At 37.0% G+C, this 21647-nt stretch overlaps 1 protein-coding gene across 3 annotated transcripts in view; it reads right to left on the reverse strand.

Moving 5' to 3' along the window:
* Positions 1-21647, reverse strand: part of LOC131255442 (GPI ethanolamine phosphate transferase 1) — a 110938-nt gene that overhangs the window by 45097 nt on the left and 44194 nt on the right. For 2 of the 3 annotated variants that reach the window (XM_058256160.1, XM_058256159.1), the window contains exons 4-12: positions 15578-15871; positions 13162-13379; positions 12974-13048; positions 12682-12748; positions 11116-11441; positions 5165-5398; positions 4867-5054; positions 2948-3089; positions 2733-2841 (exon numbers count right to left, since the gene is read on the reverse strand). In XM_058256160.1, the coding sequence (XP_058112143.1) occupies positions 2733-2841; positions 2948-3089; positions 4867-5054; positions 5165-5398; positions 11116-11441; positions 12682-12748; positions 12974-13048; positions 13162-13379; positions 15578-15871 (1653 nt within the window). The remainder of the gene's footprint in view (positions 1-2732; positions 2842-2947; positions 3090-4866; positions 5055-5164; positions 5399-11115; positions 11442-12681; positions 12749-12973; positions 13049-13161; positions 13380-15577; positions 15872-21647) is intronic. The other variant, XM_058256161.1, reaches the window with a different exon arrangement.

Raw genomic sequence — 21647 nt, forward strand, 5'->3', positions numbered from 1 at the left:
AAGGGCTTGGCATTAGCAATATCAATGCACCTCTGAATTGAATAAAATTTATGGATCGTCTCTTTTTACTTTGTGTGTGATTCTTGTGATTGTCTTGGAGGTGCCTATATTTGGCAAATCCTTCCCACCATCTGGATGTTCCAGTTTGGTATTAGAGTGGGTCCCAACGGCTGATTTGAAGTCCAAGATAAACAACAATCTCCATATTTTGTCCATTACTTTCCTGATGTCATCCCCTGATACGATGTCTACCCATAGTGGTAACCTCTATGGAGAGAAGCTTGTCGATCAACAACAAGAAAATTGTATCACCAAGCTATTCGCAAGGGTAGCCAGCTTGCAAACCGTTGTTGACCAACTAAGTGGAGAACCTCATGTAGAGCAACCTGATTCCATTAGAGTTCCGAATGGTGAGCCAAATTCACAACAAGAGTTCTAATCAAAACCTTTGGTGAATAAAAATGGTACAGGTCCACGGGAGTTTGTTTATGACTTCATGGAATGGCTCTTCGTAGAGAGAGCCCATGACTCCTCGATAGAGATGCATAAGAAAGATGATATTCCCACGAAAGTACAAGTTGAAGTTTCGGACTTCACAGGTCACCTTGATGCAAAGACTTTTATCGATTGAATTACAACGCTTGAAGATTATTTTGCATGTTATGACATGGATGATGTCCAATGAGTGACCTTTGTCAAGGCCAAGTTGAAGGGCTCAACAAGAATCTGGTGGTGAAGCATTGACAACAACAATCTCATCATTGGTCGTCCTGCTATCACATGATGGGTTGACATAGGAGACAAAACTAAAAAGTAAATATTTGCCTTTAGATTGCATGAATACTCTTCTCCAGGATCTCCTTGCATTCAAACAGGAAACTTTGTCGGTGGATGACTATACTAATAAGTTCAATGAACTTTTTGTCCATTGTAAGCTTGCAGAGATAGACCACGTAATGGCTAACAACTATCGAGCAGGGTTACACCAAGAGATCCAGCGCAAGATAATTTCGTGTCAATCGACGATGTTAATCGGAAGGCTCGATGAGTTGAACGACAACTGTGGAAAGTGGCAACACACTCTCCAATACTTTGGCTCTGTAGCTAGAGAACCTTCAGTGAGAAAACATCCGGATCCAAATCTTAACTGGACTCCACCGCAGGGCTACCAACCACCTCCCTACCCTTTTTAGTTGTGCCCACAGATGGAGGCTCCACTTTTCGGAGCATGGGTTGAGTGTAGGATGAAGAACCTGATGGTTGGTGTAGATTCAACATTAACACCACGGTGGGGACCACCTTAGCGGCAACCTTTTTTGAGGTAACATTGAAGTACTCTCTCTCAACATTTATTATAATTAATTACTCCCTTAAATCACGCCGGTGGTTTTCTTGTAACAAGCAAAAGACGGATGGCCATCCTTAATTTTTTACGGGGCCAACCTTGATGTGTATGTGAGATCCACTCTGACCATTAGATGTACAATCCCATGTTGGGCCCACAGCAAAAACATTAGTCTGACCTTGATTCAAGTGGGCCTCATCAATGAAAACAGTTAAGAGAGAGACATCTACCCTTGATTTTTATAGGACAAATCGGAATGCATATGTTCAATCAACTCCAACTGTCAGATGGCACACCAAATGGTGGTCCTGTGTCCCAAACTCAGGCCTATGTGTGATTTTAGTGGGCCGCAACAAGGGAAACAGTTTGGAGGGTGAACCTTTCCTTGTACACTGTTTCCAATCATGGGGTCCACCTGAACCACAGATGGGGATAATTTGTTAGCCCTGGGTCTGACATGGAGTTAAGCAACTGATGGTCGGGGTGGATTTCACATTAACACCATGGTGGGCCCTACCCAAGCAGTGACCTCTTCTTGAAACTGTAAGTAAGATAAGTCCTACGACAACATTTATTTACATTAATTGTAGCAACTAGTTGGATGGTCCAAGTAGTTGTGTGTGACAGAACATGGTGGACAGTGTTGGCAGACCACGGTGGACAGTGATGAACTCACATGTGGCCAACTTACAAGGAGATTATGGTTTCTATTGTTTTGTATTATTATTTTCTTCTTTAAACCTTTAAGGTGATATGATAGAATAGAGTTTAAGACATAAACTGGCTTTGGTTTATGTAATTACTAAAGCATGGAGGTATATTTGTACTTTCACAAACAATATCAAAGCCCTAATGATAAGTGATGGAGAGGCATAGGGCATCACCACTTTTTGAGGTGATGAACTCACATGTGGCCAACTTACAAGGAGATTATGGTTTCTATTGTTTTGTATTATTATTTTCTTAGACAAACTGGCTTTGGTTTATGTAATTACTAAAGCATGGAGGTATATTTGTACTTTCACAAACAATATCAAAGCCCTAATGATAAGTGATGGATCACTACTTTTTGAGTCCTCCCTCCCTCCCTCACAAAATGTAAATAATGAAATTCTAGACAACAAATTTTCTGAAAGAGTGGGATTACTGATATATAATAATGTCGCAAACAGAGAGAAATGCTAAATGAGTAAATGCTGAAAGGGAAGAAATATGACAATGGTGCCTCCACTAATCAAGAAGCCTAAAGCTCCAATGAAAAATATTTGCTACAGAAGAAGCCTCTAAATTAAACTGAAGAAACAATTAATATTGATTGTATTTATTATTCAAGTTGTAAATATAAGCACTAAAGACAACAAAGAAAGAAAGGATATTAAAACATAACCTGCTAAGGACCAGTTTATCAACTGGTGCAACGTGAGAAGTTCTTGCTTCTGGGTTCTGTGAGAAGTGGATAACCACACCATCCCTGATGATAGCCCAACTAGAAGAGCCTAATATCCAAAGAACAAAACAGTGAAATATTTAGATGTGCTCAAACAAGCCTCTAAGCTTCTGAAGCTGAGGTAGGTCAATATATAAACAAGGTGAGCTATTTACCTGCAAATGAAATAGTTTCTGAAACCTGGACCTTTGTTTATCATAATTGAGGATGCATAGCCAATACTTACTTCCTCTGGTACTTGAATCAAGCCACCTAGCAGCCATCCCTATCAGGATAACTATAGCTCCACTTGCAATTCTACAAATAAATGGCCTTAGTTGAAGTACGAATTTGAACTTTGATAGTTACAACTGAAAAAGCAACATTACTAATCCATTTTGTTTAATCAGAGTTCGAATTCATCATCATCATCTTTGGCTTTCTCTAGCAAGTAATGATAGACTAGAAGAAGTGTTACAATAGACTGCTCACCAGACTTGAACCTTCCTCTTTTACTTGGGCTCTGGAGGCTACCATGGTTGAGCTCAGATTGACAACACTTGCATGCCAAAACAGCCCACCCAATACTAATCCCCAGCCCAACCAATACATGCACACCCTGAAGCGCAAGGAAGCAAATGTTCATGGAGTGGCAATTGTCAATGTGCTACGGAGCAGGAGGAACACACACATATGGAATACCCTCACATAAGGGCAATAAAACAGGCATCCAAGTTGGCGCCGAGGCAAACACATGTGCCCCCCATGGATAGGAAGTGGAGAGGACATGCTCAAGTACTTGCCTACAATAAATAGCAAGGAGCCCGCTGACACATGTATACTGAACACCACTCACATGCTAAAATGATCATATCCACCAGTGCACTTTTAACCAAACACGGGCAATTTGGGAATAGTTAAGGACTAGAGCATGCAATGTCAAACAAGCTCACTAAAAAAAATGACAAACTGGGTAAAAACACATGTTGAATGATAGTGATGTGACTAGAAAAGCATCTTACCATTTACTAGTATTGAGGATATGGCACATGCAACACAAGTGGAAAAGGAGGAAGCAGTTTGTAAGATGTGGGAGAAGGGTGGAGAAGCGATTGTAAAAGGGCAGTTATTTGATACTCTTGATAGAGAATTACACTTGCTACACATGCATTTAGAACTTGTAGACGTGGCACATATTAAGTTTAACCAATGAAATTAGAAAACCCATTCTGAATGGTTCATAATCCAAAAATCATAATTGTCCGAGCAATCCTAACCTCTGATTGGAGGACCAACGTTTGGTCAATTCAGACCATATAATATTTTTCATTGAATCATCCTATTTCGATAAATTGTTTGCATAATGAAATCAATACATTGTTTTGGTTTGCAGTCCATTCAATTATGAATAACCATTTGAATGGTTTAATTTGAGTTATTGTTGTGCCAATTGTATGGTTTCTCTGCGCTTGTGTATGAACTATCATGCTCTGCCAGATTATCAAAAGTTTCCTCCTATCTAAAAAATAGGGATGTTCGGTAGAAAGCACCAATGTCCTCCAATTGCTCGACGGTCCGTTTGGGACGTGACATAATAAAAGGAATGGAAGCAGACAGTTTTAGACCTATATTATGATAAGGTTAAGAGCAAGTAAACAAATTCATGTTCAAATGGACTAGGGGCATCTTGGGATATCGCCAATTCCATGCAAATCAATGGAAATAGAAAAGGCTTTCCATTGATGTGACAGTTTGTGATGTTTGGATAGCAAAGAAGAGGGAGGATTCCACAAACCAACCACTGCACTTTTCCATAGTTTAGATTGTCTGGCACCAACAAATAGGTGAAGTTGTCTCACAAAAATTGGGTTCCCACTTCGATCCAAAGGAGGCACCTAAAAACGGAATCCATGTTTCAATAATGCTCTTGGAAATAATCATTACCTTTTTGTTTTCTTTTCCCTTGGAATACATGTATCCAAACATGGCCCAAGCATCCACTACAACAAATAACTACAATCATGTGTATTATCACATCTAGATGGAGCATATAACCAAGTAATAAAGTCGAGAGGCCTCGAACAAATAGACTTACACCAAGTGAGTGTTGTCAGGAATTTCTGCTGGCATTAACGTAAAAATGGATAAAAGCCAACACGCAACCCATATAAAAAATGGTATCATTGGTCTCCCTGGAATATTGTAAAAAATATAAAGAGCAGCTACGACCCCAATAATGAGGAAGCACCAAGTGTAGAGCTTCCTTTCATAAAAGCTAGTCACCTGCGTAAAGAGAAAAAGACAAGTGAAGTACGGTCTGCAGCTTGAATGCTTCCTCAACAAGTAATTACAGTTAATGGCAGGATGGGCAATTGCACATTATGCTTCCGTACCAGGAATTCAAGAGTAAATATGGACACAGCACAAGAGGCTAGAAGCTTCCCAATAAAATTAACTTTGCTCCCAGACAAGGATCTCCATACTGCTTTTAGAAACTGAATGTCACTAAATATTTGAGTCCAGAGAAACACCGTCATTGCAACATAAGCATGGTAAAGAAGAGGAGAATTCTCAATAAACAGTAGAACACAGAGTATTCCCATCAATAGCATTCCACATAAATATGCCTGCGATAGAAAAAGAATGGTTTAGAACAATATAGATCATAACTAATAATTATAGAAGTTGAATAATATAATGAAGGAAGAACAAGTTGCAACATCCTCTAGGCTAGAATTCTTAATTATAAAATATTGGGTAGATACACTCGTAGTGCATGTAGACTTCCAACAAAATAGTTCGCCAATATGGTAATGCTCTAATACATTAGAAGCCTCTTAATGAGCACATTATCAATTTCATTGTTGATAAGAAGGTAAGAGGACTTGATTTCCTGAGTTCAACGTCCTCTGACATGGTAGTCAATTTAATGTTTTAGTTCTTTCCCGTTACAGAATTGCACATTGGTTGTCACGGGCAATGTGATGCAAGACCGATGCATGAACTAAGTAACATGTGAGATCAAATAGCCGAATTAAGATATTTAACAAAAAAAAACACAAACATCGCTATAATCATCACAAATATCATGAAAATCAAAAGAAAACCATGTATAATCTCAGCCTAAGCTACCAACGTCGTAACTCAAGATCATTAAATAAAAAGAAATTAGGATCTAATGGATGTAGGGACATCCAATTAGCATAGGATAGTCTATTTCAAAATAGGAAACCTAATACAACCTAGGGTTAAAATTAGGGTTTGGATAATTTGGGAAAGTAGGAAAATTGGGAATTTTAAGTTTAGGGTTAGAGTTTCGATTGTGGATGAGTATGAGAAAGTTGGGTTTGGTAGAAAACGAAGATTTGGAATGGGAGAATTAAGAATCTGAAGAAAATACTTGAATGGGGAAGAAAATGGAAGACAGTGTGGGGATAAATGGAGACCTTGTACCTCCGTTGATGAAGATTAGCCTCGCACCAATCTTCCTTCCAAATCACATGGAAGTATATTCAAATCGCATGAAGATGGGAGAAGAAAGCAAGAGCTTTTCTCTCTTTTTTTTCTTTTTTTTTTTTTTAATCATGAAATTCAATGAGGGAGAGGTCACACGCCCACCTCTTTTATAGATCTAAGAAGTTTCAAAAATTACAAAAACCCAGTCTTGTGAACTATAACGAAAATAGCCCTAGTCTAAATAAAATCAACTAAAACACTCATAATGTGTCTAAATATAAAATAATCAAAAACTAAATCCTAAAATATGATCAAGTCTAAAACTAATGTGGACGATCAACGATCAATGGCCCGATCATGTGATCCATGCGATCCAATGACCCGATCGTCACGTCCCTCCAATCCAATGGTCTGGATCACTCCATAAAGCAGCCCATGTGCATCTTCCCAGTGTGGGGTCTTCCAGATGCTCGCACATGTACATGGGGTCTTCAGCACGATCACGGATACTCGCCTAGCCACATGGAAATCAGCGCAGCCCGCTTCCTCCTCTGATACGTACGTAATGGTGTACGTGACGTGATGTCCTCATCGCAATGACATATATATCAATAGTATCGCATGTTGCCAATACGAAACTAGGGTGAGCTGTAAAACTTCCCTCTATTGTCCAATATATTGGAATGTATTGATGATATATATCATCGATACATTACATTGCAATATTTTTAATATCTCACAGTATAAAAGTCCTTAATATCGTCAATACATGTGATATGCATCGACGATATCGACAAAAATGGCCCCATTGAAAGAAAAAAAAAAAATTTGGGGTGGGGGGGAAGGAAAGTCAGAAAAAAAAAATTTTAAAAAAAAAAAAAAAAAAACAAAGAAGATTTTAACCAGTCATTTTAAGTTGTTTAGATAGGAGGATTTGGGTGGGGAAATCAAGTCGAGAGAGTGGAGACGGGCTCGAAACCAATCGATGAGTTTTTTAAATTTAAAGTGTTTTTTCTTGTTTAAATAGCTTAGAATCAGTGGTACCAACTTAGTAATCCATGATTTTGCATGTTTTGCACGCTCAATCACAGTCTTTTACGTTCGATTATTTATTTCGGGGAAAATGGGGGAATTATGGAAAATCCGAAATTTCCTTGATTTCAACCCTTTAACTAAAAATATCTGAAAATATATATTAAAAACTTTTAAAAAAATTACACTAACCAACCAAAATGTATTCCTAATATTTGTGTATTAACAAGTATATGTTGATCTTAATATCAGCCATACTCATTTATTTATTTTTAAAATAAATTTATGTTTTTAAATGTAAAAATTAATTTATAATATATTTTTTAAATAAATGCACAGTACATTATAGGACAGATTAGTACTACTAATTATAATATCTAATGTGCCAATAAATTACATGCATTATATAAGTATTATATAGAGAGCATTCTATCACTTTTTGGTGACTTTCACCTTCAACACGATTCACCGCCTATGTGCCATTTATGCTTTCTTCCGCTCTTAGAACACGACAGGTGCAGTGATAAAGAGTCTCTTGTCGGGTTGGGTGGTAAGGACTGTTAGAGGTCAGTAAGGACAATTAGGCTTAGGGAATAGAGCAAGTGCACTAGCCAGTTTTACTTATAAGCTTTGAAGCTAGCAAGCAATGGCTTCAAAGCCATTGCGCACGTTGGCGCTCATACATTTTTAAGCTTTGAAATGTATGTGCGCGCTAGCGCGTTTTACTAATAGGCTTTGAAGCCAGCTGGAGCGTCTGGTCTTGTCAGCCATTTTAGATAGGATGAAAAATGAATCCATCTGAAGGGCACGGTCGGAAGATGTAGCTATGGACCATGCCAAATGTCTCTACCGAAGAATGCAGAACCTTAGAACCCGACCGAACGATGTTCCAACCAAGTGGTGAACAAGGCCATTCAATGAGATCATTTTGGATATAATTGCATCACTTTTGTCAGAAAACGCATAGTTTAGGACCCTATACAAAGGAACTTATTATGTGTACTTGTTTTTTGTGATCTTTGAGTTATAAGTGTGTAATAATGTATTTTTTAACGTCCCTCAAGTTCCATTGAAAATTTTGATCAATTTCCCAATGTTTCCCAAAAGCGGTGATACATTCCACGATACATACAATTATCATTGCTTCGATTGAACGGTGATCATTAATTTGGACAAAGAGATGGCATCACCAATTATGAGTCAGGATCGTCAATTTGCTTTAATCAAACAGTGAGATAGAATCTCTAACAAGATTTAGATTAGGGCTTGGGAAATGAGATTGGGATTTTGGAGGGTTGGGAAATGGGTATGATTAGGGATTAAGACTTGAGGGGCTTTGGTTTAGGGTTTCAGAACGGGAAAAGAAAGAGGAAGAATGGGTATGAGTAATTTTCTTTTTCATGGGTTTGGTAATAGAAAAGGAGAGGGGACAAGGAAAAGCAATAAGGGGAAAGGAAAAGGGAAGGAAATGAAGAGAGATAAAGCAGAGACCTATTGAAGAGGAAAAGGTCCAAGTTCCCAAAGAAGGAACTTGCTCTGACACCAAACTTTGATGCAATCCATAGGACTTAGATTACCAAGGGAATCAAAATTGTGGAAAGAGCCACAACCCCTCTACGCAAGTGTAGAGTCACACGTCCCCTCTCTATCCTTCTTCCAAGCAATGCATAATAAAATTGAAACTCTTTTAAGCAAAAGTACCATCATACTTCTGTAATTGAAGAGACTAAGAACCAAAACATGAAACCCTAATAATTGAAGAGACTAAAATACACCTTAAGCTACTACCTGTTTTAAGTGAGGGCATTTTGGTCATTTGTGTTATTGTTAAAATTGACAATAACACAAATCTAAATCTCTAAATCTCTGGAGGCATTTCTCAGCTCGATTTCTTTGTTAGTTTCAGAATGGGTTGTCTTTTATGTTAATCACTAGTAGCTGGGTGCCTATTGGGCAGGCTCTTTCTTGTTTCCCTTTGTTTGAATTCTTTTCTTGCTTTGCTTGTGGCTAGCAGGCCTTTAATAAAACTTCTATCAACCCTCACAAAACTCTAGTTATGTAGAAAAGCAAGAAGCAATCTCTTGTTGCGCACTCCTCTACGAAAGTCGAATATCGCGCAATGGCGCATACAGCATGTGAGTTACTATGGATAAAGATCATCCTTTAAGATATGGGATTTATGACATCTTCCTCAATTCCTCTATATTGTAATAATCAGGCAGCGATACACATTGCATCTAACCCAGTCTTCCATGAACGCACAAAGCACATTGAAGTTAATTGTCACTTTATTCAGCAGAAATTAGCCGCCAAGCTTCTTCACACACCCTTCGTTCAGTTAGAGGATCAGTTAGCATGTCTCCACCAAAGCCACGTCACAGTATGCCTTAAGACCATTTGTGTCAAGCTTGGCAGGAATATTCATGCACCAGCTTGAGGAGAGTTAGTGTACAACAATTTGGGTACAGTTGTGGTACACCATACTAGAAACTGTACATATGCTTAGGTGCACCTGTAGTGCACCATTCTTGTTTTTTATTTGGTTTGTATAGTTGTGATTAGGAGACAGCTAATGAGCCTTTTCTTTTGTAAATATTCTCTTTAAATAGATGTAAAAAGTGGAGGAAGAATCTAACAAAAACTCTCCTTTCTTCCATATGTTTCTCTCTTCCTTCTTCTTCTTTCAATTTTCGGAAGTCAAGTCCATATAAATTACTTCTGGAAAACATAAACAATATATATAAGAGTTTGAGGGAACTTTAAATATGGATTTTCCAATGAGTTGGGTGCTGGAATAGATGGTGATAATCACTTGAAAAATGGCTTATCAGTGGATCCGTCCACCGGAAGTTGTGTAGAAGCTTAAATTTGGATGGGTACTTTGCCATTGACAACAATGATGATGGACAACTTTGCTAGTGATGCCTTTATTCCAGTTTGGCTGGTATCCTTAATATTAGAATCAGTATGCCAAAAGTAGTTTTCTAGACCGGCCAAGGGGATCATTATCTTGAAGCAAAGGCAACGGCAATTTGTTTGGGATTGCATAAGCTTTATGAACTCTGTTCCAGTCATAACATTGTTTAAACCAAGTCTAAAAAATGGTCCTGATTGAATCAGGTTTAAGAATGTGATTGGAGACTCACAACTCTGTTTGATGACTTGTGGAAGAGGATCCTGAGCGGAAGGGTGGAACATGATTCATGCAGCCAGTTCCAATTAATTGGAATAAGGCTTAGATGATGATGATGATGATGCCTTCGATTCCATGGCTCAAAATATCAACCAATGCAAATCGCACATTGGCCCCAGCCAATGTGACAAAAATATTCAGTCACCAAAAATCACTATATCAGTCAATATGGACAGATACAGACCAATATACACTATCAATCGTTGTGAGGATAATTTTTCCCATCTTTTCATTGTTGTTCAAGGTTTTTTTTTTTTTTTTAGAGAGAGAGAGGAAGGGTTTCTTATTTTGTAGAGTTTTAAACTATCAAGAACCAAGTCAGCATTCAATTTTCAAATTGAGACATTACATATGCTTTCGGGATTGAAAATCTGCAAGTTGACAGATAGTGCCTAATAAATAGAAATCTTTCGAAAGGAATCTTTTTGAAACATTACCCTTCAAGAAAAAATTATGCAACAATGGGTGACCCATCAACATGTAGCATCTAACATAGTAATCTGGGTTGGAGGTACCAGAAAAGAGAGATGTGGAAGTATCAATGTGGATAGCAACTATTGGAGAAATAAAGTCTACTTTTAAGTCTTTATGAAACTATTAGCATTCATAAATCATGGAAACCACATAAATATAATATTAGAAGTAACGTCAATGAATCCTTACTCTTCTATTGCTCTTCCACAGACGAATCCCTTGATTCTTCTTATAAATACTCTCCACGAGAGAGGTATAAGATTGCAATACATGGAGAACAAGACAAATCATCCAACCAATATATCCTAGAGTAACTGTGGTCATGAGCATCAACCAGTCGTATGTTTGGAAATAATGAAGACCTGCCAAGGACAAACTTCTTAGATTTTGGGACAGCTCCATAGCAGCTTCATAGTTTCCACTAGATATCAGATCTTCAATACGATCTAAAACAGAGGAATAGTTTGCCAGAGGTTTGAAAGGCTTAAACTTTAAGGTGTTTGACTGCTTTAGCTCTGGACATATTGTCAAGAAAATAACCAGAAAATATGACCAAGTTGTGATATCAAGCTTATGTGAGTGCAAAGAATGAATCCTGGTAAGCAAAACAAGCTGCACAGATCCATACGTTTCTTTGTTGCAGCATGTGAACACCCTTCTCTCAAAGTGGAAATATAGGAAGTGTATTTTCAGCATTCACACTTTCAGAATATAATGAAAACTGTCATAAATGCAGATCTGATAAAACAGAATATATTATAACTGATGCATCAGATGAATGCCAGCTTTTGATGCCAATTTGAACAGGGAAAGGATCTGAGCAAAGACTGTCATCACAATCATTTCAGCAGGACATGCAACAGAACGTATTTTAAAATCCTACCCAATAAAGTCAAGAGGCTCCTGTCCACGATGATTTGCATAGACTATATTATAACTGATGCATCAGATGAATGCATGCTCTTGATGCCAATTTGAATAGGGAAAGGATCTGAGCAAATCAAATAGACTGCCATCACAATCGTTTGGGCAGGACTTGCAACGGAACATATTTTAAAATCCTACCCAATAACGTCAAGAGGCTCCTGTCCACGATGATTTGCATAAACAAACACCCTTGTTCCTGGTTTCATAGCCTTTTAGCATACAAGCGGGCACTAAAGAACCACAAATGATTCCAAGGAGAAGTTATATAGTGGCAAATGATTGAGAAACTATAAAATAAAAAAATAAAAAAACCACTAAATATTGGTCAAGAAATGCAGTGTAGCCTTTTTTGTATATCATGCATGCATAACTTTCATTTTAAAGAAGCAACAATAACTGCACAAGTAGAACATGTATGATCGTGATAAAAAATATAAATAAATAAATAATAATAAAAACCTTGAAAAACAACTGCTGAAGTCGTTATAATGCTTGAAGTCCCCTTTGGAAGTCCCCAGAAATTGGATCTGTTTCTGATTGTTCAGCGTAATAAACATGCCATCTTTTTATAGCAAGATCACAAAAGGAACCATATTACGAGAGCTCCCATTTTCCATCTTTTAATAATCAAAATGCAATTGAGATGCAAATGGCTTATTATAACTTACAAGACAATCCCATCTCACTTACGAGTCAAGCAGAGTACATCCACTAGCAGCAAATAATGAAACTTCAAAACAAGTCATAAGGCTTCTAGAAACAATTGCTGTAATTATTCAAAAGAAAAGGAAACGAACGTAGTTATCCCCTTCAAGTTGCAAAGGATACTTGACTTGCGGAGGAACTGATTAAGGACTTGCTTCGTATTTGCTATTGCAGCTTCAACTTCTTCAGCCTAGTTAAAGTGAGGATAGAACCAAATCATTCCTTACCTTACAATTTAACAATTCAATGCATAAGAAGTTTAACATCATTGGGTTCATCATTCATACTCTTGATATTCATTATCTACGGAAAAAAAACAAAAAACAAAAAAAAAAAAAAAAAAAATTATCACGAGTATTACAAATTCTAATAAAAGAAAACACAAAGGTGAAAGTATGAAGTTCATACAACTAACCTCACTCAAACTAATGTAACCCAGAGGTAAATTTCCAACTGAATTAACAGGGCATGGCAAACCAAGAAGAGTTGACTGCCAAAGTTAAAGGGACCAATCAGAAAAATAAGATTAACAGGAAATGCTATAAATTATTCTGTTTATTGATAAGATGAAATTCCAGTTTTGATAGAAAACTATTGTACAACCATAAGAGGAGCTATATCAGCTTGATTAACATCCACTCTTTCTATGCTTCCGAGGCCCCACTCAATAGGTGTAGGCATGTCATGCTTATGCTCATCAACAAAACGAAAACCAGCATCAAAATGTCCATTGCCTGACACCAATTTCGGAGTCTGAACACCAGCTCCCCAAGCTACAAGAGGAGTATCGGTGTTTGAAGGATGCCCATCGCCGTGACTTCCTATCAGTAAAACCGTGATTATGTCAGAATCTTAAAAGACAGAATATGTTGGACAATTTATACGACAAGATAAGACCATAATTTTAATAAGATGGGTTGCAGCAAAATGAAGCAAAACAAATTAACATAGACAAGATGAGAGGAAGAAGTGGAGAAGGAACGCTAGAACACAACAGATAGAAACTAGAATGTTAAATCAACAAGAATCTAACACACAAGAATGTTCTTGGTCGTAACACATACAAGAGAAGAAGCCTACTTTGTAGAGGTTTTGATGCAATCAGCACCCTCCATCACATCACAATCAAGAGACGAGAATGATGATTTTTACAGATAACAAAAGAGTCCTCCAGCTACATACCATATCCACAGACTAGTGGATCCCACAGGCGATCCTCAGATATCGATACCTCCCACATCTGATTTGATCATGTTATGGGCCCCACATGTGTGCATCACTCACACGTGTACTGTTCACATGTATACTGTTCATCCGTACGAAGGCAGGTGTTAAGCATAACTTTCTATTTTAAAGTTAGTGGTTAGGTCTCTTGTATGTTTAATCTTGCTTAGGAGTTACGAGGCTAACTGTCAAGTGCACAAGATTGTTTTAAGTTCTGTTATTAGGAGTTAAGAGAATAAAAGGAGGGTTATACTTCCTATATAGGACAAAAGGATGGTTTAAGTGTATGGAATTAATTAAGGATGAGGATGAGTGTTTTTGAAAAAATAAAAATAGAATAGTAGGGTTAAAACGTGTGGTAGATCAACGGCTGGGATTCTCGCTTTTCATTCAGATTAATAAAGATTGACTTCTAGAAAAGATATAATAGAAATTCTAATCTTGCACACAGTCCCTACATGCTAACCTGACATGCTGCAAATATGAGAAGAGGAACATGAGTATGAGATCCAAGCCCAGCGTTTCGTCTCCACTAGGCCCCACTACAGAATGTGGATCGTTAAACCTGAGTATTGAATGCAGCCAATGCTAACCATTCAACTTTTCCTTGAAATCCAGCAGTTATGACTGTCCAACCCGCCTGACTTTTTTTCACTCAAATCATATCCAAAGGGACCCCTGTGTAGTGAGCTGCTTAGATCTCATACACATGGTGTCATCCTGAAGTCTGCCATGTGCAAGGTCTGTGTCCAGGTGTGCGCATACAAGAGTAGCATCATCATGAAGAAAAGATATCAAGGTATCATAAAAGAAACAAATGGTAACCCAAGCTACAAGATGGGACAGAATTTCAAATACTGTGGGTCTACAAACATCTTCCCTGAGAGTCAGCTATAGTTCATTTACCTCTTATATAATACAACAGAAGTTTCAACAACCAAAATAGAACTTTATCAAGGATTTTTTGTCAGTCTCCAACTCTCCACAGACAAAAACTTGGCAACTCGCTTTTTTAGTATCAATAGGAGGGTAGGTCCTTCAACCATAAGTGGAACAGGAAAGGAGATTTTGAAAGGCTTCCTTCTGGAAAAGCCAGATATCCCTCCCATTAGAGTCTGTTATGCATACGACTCTCACCAAGAAACAACCATCTAATCAAAAGCACCAAGCAGAAAGGAACGCTTATAAACACGTATTTTTCCTTCTGCCATCCAAAAACACGCATAAACCTTTCCAGCTGGAAGACCAAACCTCTAGGCAGTCACTTTTAAAATACCCTGTAAACAGAGCCAGAGAATTAAATATGCAAGTCATACATCAATTCTCTAGGAAGAGAGATGACATCACCAAAAGCCTACAATCAATTGAAGCATAACTCGAGGAAAGATCCAATCTTTTGAGAAAATTGGGGTCCACGATATCTATTATTTTAGAGTGCTAGTTCTCATTCTGATAATGTCAAACGCCGCCAAATATTTGTTGCCCTCTAACATTCATTGATTGAAAAGTAAGTTAACTTGTGAGTTATGATCAAACATATACTAACTCAAAGACTGTCCTGATTATATTAGTGACTGAATGCGTGCAACCACAATAACAGTGCAAGCAGTATGTAATATACTTCAAATGACTCTAGATCTAGTGACCCACAATTTTGTTGACAATTAAAGGCATGCATCATCCACTTTATAAGAATTGAGCAGGCTTCCAAAAATAAAAACTAAACAAATCCAGTTACATAATTTAACAGAATATATAAAAAAAAAAATCCATTAAATAAAAAAGGAATCCAAACCTTTGTCACTCATGCCATGGTCAGCAGTGAAAATATAGGCTGTCCGGTTGTCCTGGAAATATGTTTCAACAAGATTATATACATTTTCAGCAATATGATCAACCACCTTGACATTGTTGAGATAGATGGATGAATAAGGCCTATGTGCATGACCATTGGTATCACAACCGAGTAGATGGAGAAAGAAGACCAGATTATCCTGTAGAAGCAACTGCTTCAATTTAGGGTCATCATTCGACTTGTTCAGAAGGCTGTGAAATTCATCAAAGGACCACTGATCCAAAAAGGATGCATCTGCATTAAAACTCTTCAAATTGTAACGCACTAAATACAAGTAAAAACTGCAGCAATAGAGAAACAAAATTGTAGCATGCCTAGGACCCATCCAGATTTTAGATTTCAGCAAGTGGTTATCAGATTAGAAAATGAGCATGTCTCTGTAGTTGGGACAAACAAATTGATTATAAGTTAAAGCTTCCACACCCAACTCAACGCAGAGTAGCATGTCATCTACAGGAGAGTTCTATGATCCTCGCCCCAATGATATGCACAGTATCCTCATTTCGGAATTAACATATCTTTTGACCCATGGTTTCGTGACAAAGGCTGCTGCTCAGATGGGAAAGGACCCGAATGGAAATGTTAAAGTCCCATTGGTACCCTGTAATTGGACACTGAAGGAAAGAAATACATCAATGGTCCACATCAAATTGAGAAATAAAAAGAACAAAGAATGGATTGATAAGATCATCCAATCTGGGAGATCTCTTGGGCATCGCCTATCCACAATGGTGATAATCAGATCCACCATCTCAATTACTGAGCCATGGGCCCCACTTCTACAAACTAGAAACCCAAGGATATTGTGCTATCCTATGATGCTGGATCATGTGATTCCTCATCAGCAACATAAATAGATAATGGCAAAATAAGACATTAAAGAAGAAAATATAAAGCAGCCATATCCAGAAGGAAAATGAATTTTCATCCATAAGTATAATTTCCAGTGAAAGATATCAAAGGAACGTATATTTTAGGTTTAGGCAATAGCAACAGCAGAAGATTTTCAAAAGTGTAACATAGGAGGGTTCCCATATTTCCAGGAAAGCTACTAAAGAAGTATAAACCTTATATATGTGCAATAAATGACAGAAAATGATGTAGAAAGATGTGTTTAGAAAGAAAACAACTCAAGAGAATCAAACATGCAGGAACAAACAAAACCCTTTCAGACATCATAAAATCCATTCACTATCTTCCAAGTATGGTTCAATTAGGAGGTTTTTGCATGAAAAAATATCCAAGGATTAAAGAAGAATATCAACACAATCATCATCAAAGAAGATGATTGCTGTATCTTCCATTTACTCGGCCAGGAAGAAATGGGGCAGCCACCTCAAGTCTGGGAAACAAAGGCATACCACAATTTTTGTAAGTACTAAGATGTTAGGCACACAGAAGTTGTCAAATTTCGTAAAGACAAAACCACTTTACAGTAGATCTTCAATATCGGTCTATGTTCAAGAGAAGATCAAGCTCAAGATCAGTTTATGTTCAAGAGAAGATCAAGCTCAAGATCGGTCTATGTTCAAGAGAAGTCAAGCTCAAGATCAACTAATGTTCAAGAAAAGTTCAAGCACATATTCAAGATGATATCAGAGATAAAGATCAAGGTTAAAATCAAGATGAAGTTCAAGACAAAGATTAAGCCAATTTGAATCAGATATTTGATATATCTCAGGTAGTATAAAACCCTAGAAAGACCTTAGGACTAGGTACTTTCAAAATTGTTTAATCATGGATTTTTATACTTATTTTGCCTGAAATTCGGCCAGCCTAACTTTTGGTTCGGCCAACGTAAGCTTCCTCGGCCAACCCAACTTTAAGCCCAAAGTAAATAACAACTTTTATTGTAAATTCGGCTAGCCAGAGTTTTGGTTCAACTAACCCGAGCTCGAAATTCGACCAACCCGAGAAAGTTCGGGTCAAATTCCAGCAGCTTCAACTTTTGGAATTCGGGGGAATTCGGCCAGCCGAAGGTCAAATTCAGCTAGCCGAATTGTGTTGTTCAGCCAGTCGAATTTTAGATCATCCTTATCCCGCACAATCTGAAATCCGTTGAACCGAATCTGCTAAACTTAAGCTAGTCGAAGCCTGACTCAAGCCAGCCAAAGTTCTAACTTCTTTGCCTATAAATTGAGTTCTTCTCTCATTCTGAATTACATAAGTTAATTATCAAAATTCTTCTTCAAGAGAGAAAGAAGCTCAAGTTATTAGCAAGCTATTGAACGGTATTTATAATTTATTTTAAATAGTTTTTTAATTCCCTTTTATCTCAAATCTTTCAAGTTTAATCTAAGAGAGTAAACTATACTCCTCTTTTGAGATCTAAGAGAATTGATTTAAGTAGCTTTTATGTTTAACATAATTAAAATCAATAGAACCCTAGACCCTTTCTATATGACTGAACACGGAACCATTTACATTCAAGAAAGAGGTCCTCCTGCTACAAGCTTCTGCTACGCCTTCTACGGTGAAGATAAGTATACCTTCTTTAAACTCTTTTTAAGTTTTTCTGAGATCTCCTGTGACAATCTCAGTTTAAGGTTTTGTCTGAGATAGCCTGGTAAAATCTCAGTTTGGGTTTTTATTGTAATAGCCCGTGAAAATCACAAGGAATTGTATCGGGTTATTAAGGTGACCCTGTGAAAACCTTTTCATAGTGAAAGCCAAAAATACGAGGGAAGTAATTTTGGGAGTGGTGTAGGTGTGGCTTTTTTTAAAGCACCGAACCACTATAATTCTTTGTGTCATGTGGTGAATGCCTTATTTTTTATTTGTGGTGGATTGAATGTATTTACTTTCAGTTGTGTGGTGAATGTTGTAATTCTTGAATTTACTCTTGCAAGTTTGAGGTTTTGATTTTAAAGAAATTCGTGAAATAAGGTTGTCCTACGAATTATTTGGAATCAAGGTTTCAATACTCTAGCAATTGAGATATTTGTTTTATTTACGTATTCAGCACTTGTTTCGATTATTTGGCATTGTCCTATTCACTGCCCCCTCCCCCAAAAGACATGATAAGCTCTCCTTTTCAAGCGGTATCAGAGAGGGTTGCTCATTTAATTTTTTGGATTTACCTCCTTGAGCTAGATCTAGAGCTTTAATATGTCAAATTTCGAAAGCTTATCCATTACCAGGCCACCTTCCTTTGACGGCTCTAATTATTCATACTGGAAAGCCAGGATGAGGATTTTTCTCAAATCCTTGGATGAAAGTGTGTGGCAAGCCACTGTATCTAAGTAGATCCCTCCTATCATGAAAGTAGTAGCCGATGATGGAACCATATTAATGAAAGAAACCGCATTTGCTTTTTGGACTACAATTTAGAAAAGTGAAAGCAGTGCAAATGCAAAAGCCTTAAATGTTATAACTTGTGCTCTATCGCCTGATGAATTCGAAAGAAATATTTCTTGCAATACAGCTAAACAAGCATGGGATATTCTCAAAATGACACATGAAAGAACTACTATAGTCAAAAAATCTAAAATTCAAATTCTCACAACCAAATTTGAGGAGATTTGTATGGAAAAAAATGAGTCTTTCATGGACTTCTATACGAAATTAAATGATATGGTAAATTTCATGTGGGGCCTTGAAGATAGAATCCCTGAAAGCAAGGTTTGCGTAAAATTACTGCGATCACTACCTGATAGGTTTAATTCAAAGGTTATTGCTATACAAGAATTAAGAGATACAGATGTTATGAAAGTTGAGGAGTTAGTTGGTTCTCGTCAAACTTATGAGCTAAATTTCAAAGCTCCTAAAGTTAAGTCCATTACTCTTAAATCTTCTAAATCTAATTCAAAAGAAACTAATGCAAATTCTGATTTTGAAGAAAACGAAGATGATATGGCAATGTTAGCAAAGAAATTTTATAGAATTTTCAAAAATAAGAAAAGAACAGATTTTCAAAAACCATCTGATAAAAGAAAAGGAAAATCAATTTTTTGAAAATCTAAAACAAAAGACAGTCAATGTTTCAACTGTTATGAATATGGGCATTTAGCTTCTAAATGTCCTAAAAAGGGTAAACCTAAAAGAATAGGCATGATAGCTACTTGCGATGAATCATCAGAGTCTGAAACAAATTCTGAATCTGATGAATCAGACCAAGAAAATGATAACAATTTGAAAGCCTTTATAACAATAGTCAAAGTCACTTCTTCAGATAGCTGTGATATGTCTGACTATGAAACTCTAAGAAGTGACCCTAAAAATGAAGATGATCTTCAATATGCTTATAATGCCCGATACAGAGAGTTTTAAAATTGCTGTCAAATTGAAAATTCAAAAAGAAAAATATGCTAAGCTAAAATTAGAACTTGAAAATGTTGTTTTAGAAAAATCTCATTTTTCCGATTGTTTTGAAAAAACAAAATTAGATTTGAGTTTTAAGTCTTCTGAATTGCAAAAACTTAAAACCGAAAATGAGAAACTAAAACTTGAAGTTTCTTCCATTCAGAGTTCAAAGGACACTTGGAAATATGCCCTTGGTGACTAAAAACTTGAAAAATTGTTAACCGCATTGAGACGATGTTGTGGTGTCAAGTCTGGTCTGGGTTATATTAAAAATAACTCTTTGAAACCTAAGGATTTTGTTCCTACCTTTATAAAAGGAGAATCCTCGAACTCTAAAGCTAAGACTCTAAGAGATTCAAATTGTAAAAGGAAGGACTTCAAAAATTCAAAATCTTTTCAAGTCTCTAATGTAATAAATAATGTCAATGTTTACAAACATCAAAGGAATAATAAACCTCCTTTAACTGAAAAAATTGTGGACTTGCGTAAAGAGCTATTGAAATCCAACTCAGATAAGACTGGAGTATATAGAAAAACGAGAAATCCTGACTCCCAAACACAACAAAAAACAAATGATCCTCCTAAACCTAGAACCGTAATGAAATGGGTTCCAAAGGTTAAGTGTCTTGTTGCCCACACAACTTTCAAAGCTATTAGCCATTCAAGATGGTACCTGGATAGTGGATGTTTGAGACACATGACAGGTGATAAGGCTATATTCTCAAACATCAACGAAGTAAATGGTGACTCAATTACATTCGAAGATGTAAGCAACTGCAAGATAATTGGCCAAGGTAACATACAACTTCCTAACTTACCTCTCTTCGAAAATGTTCTATATGTTGAAGGATTAAAACATAATCTTTTGAATATAACTCAGATCTGTGATAATAAGCATAGAGTAAAATTTTCAGATCACGGATGTGAGATTATAAATGAGAAAGGAAATGCAATATTAAATGGTCATAAAACGTCTGAAAATTGCTATATAATTGATAACTCTTGCTTAACAAATCATTCATGTTACATGGTCCAAACAGATTAGACTGAACTATAGCATAAACGTCTTAGACATGTAAACTATAGAGATCTATATAAATTGAGCAAAAGAGATCACTTACGTGGCCTACCCAAATTGAAAAAGATTGAAAAAATTTGTGGCACATGTCAAATTGGCAAGCAAATTAGGAGTAGTTACAAGAAAATGAACTCCTTAGTCACAGCTAGACTTATATTATGCAAAATTCCACATCCTACACAAAAATTCATGCATTCAATCAAGGGAAATCTTATACGGATCCAGGCCTACACATGTTAGGGCAGGATCAATCAAAATTATAGACCAAACAAAAATCAAAGGAAGGTAAATTCATCCATACATGCACAAAAATAATTCCCTCAATCCAAGGGATTCAGAAATTTCAATTCGGGGAAACCTAAGGTTGAAGAAAGGGCATAAAATTAAGGATTTAAGTAATTTAGGCTTAAGTTTAGGGATTTTGGGTGAAAGAGGGGTGAAAGAGAGGAGAGAGACGAACCAAAGAAGTGTCGTACGTGTGGACAGCAACAATGGCCCAGATGCACGTGCATGTGATCCCGGCCGCACGTGTGTGGGGCCCACTATTCAGAAAAAGGCCACCTTAGTCCTGGTCGGCCAAGGGTGGGCTCCAAAACCCCCAAATCTCAGCTCAATCCGATGCACAGTTTG

The sequence above is a fragment of the Magnolia sinica genome, chromosome 9, assembly GCF_029962835.1.
Source record: "Magnolia sinica isolate HGM2019 chromosome 9, MsV1, whole genome shotgun sequence".
Taxonomy (NCBI): Eukaryota; Viridiplantae; Streptophyta; class Magnoliopsida; order Magnoliales; family Magnoliaceae; genus Magnolia; species Magnolia sinica.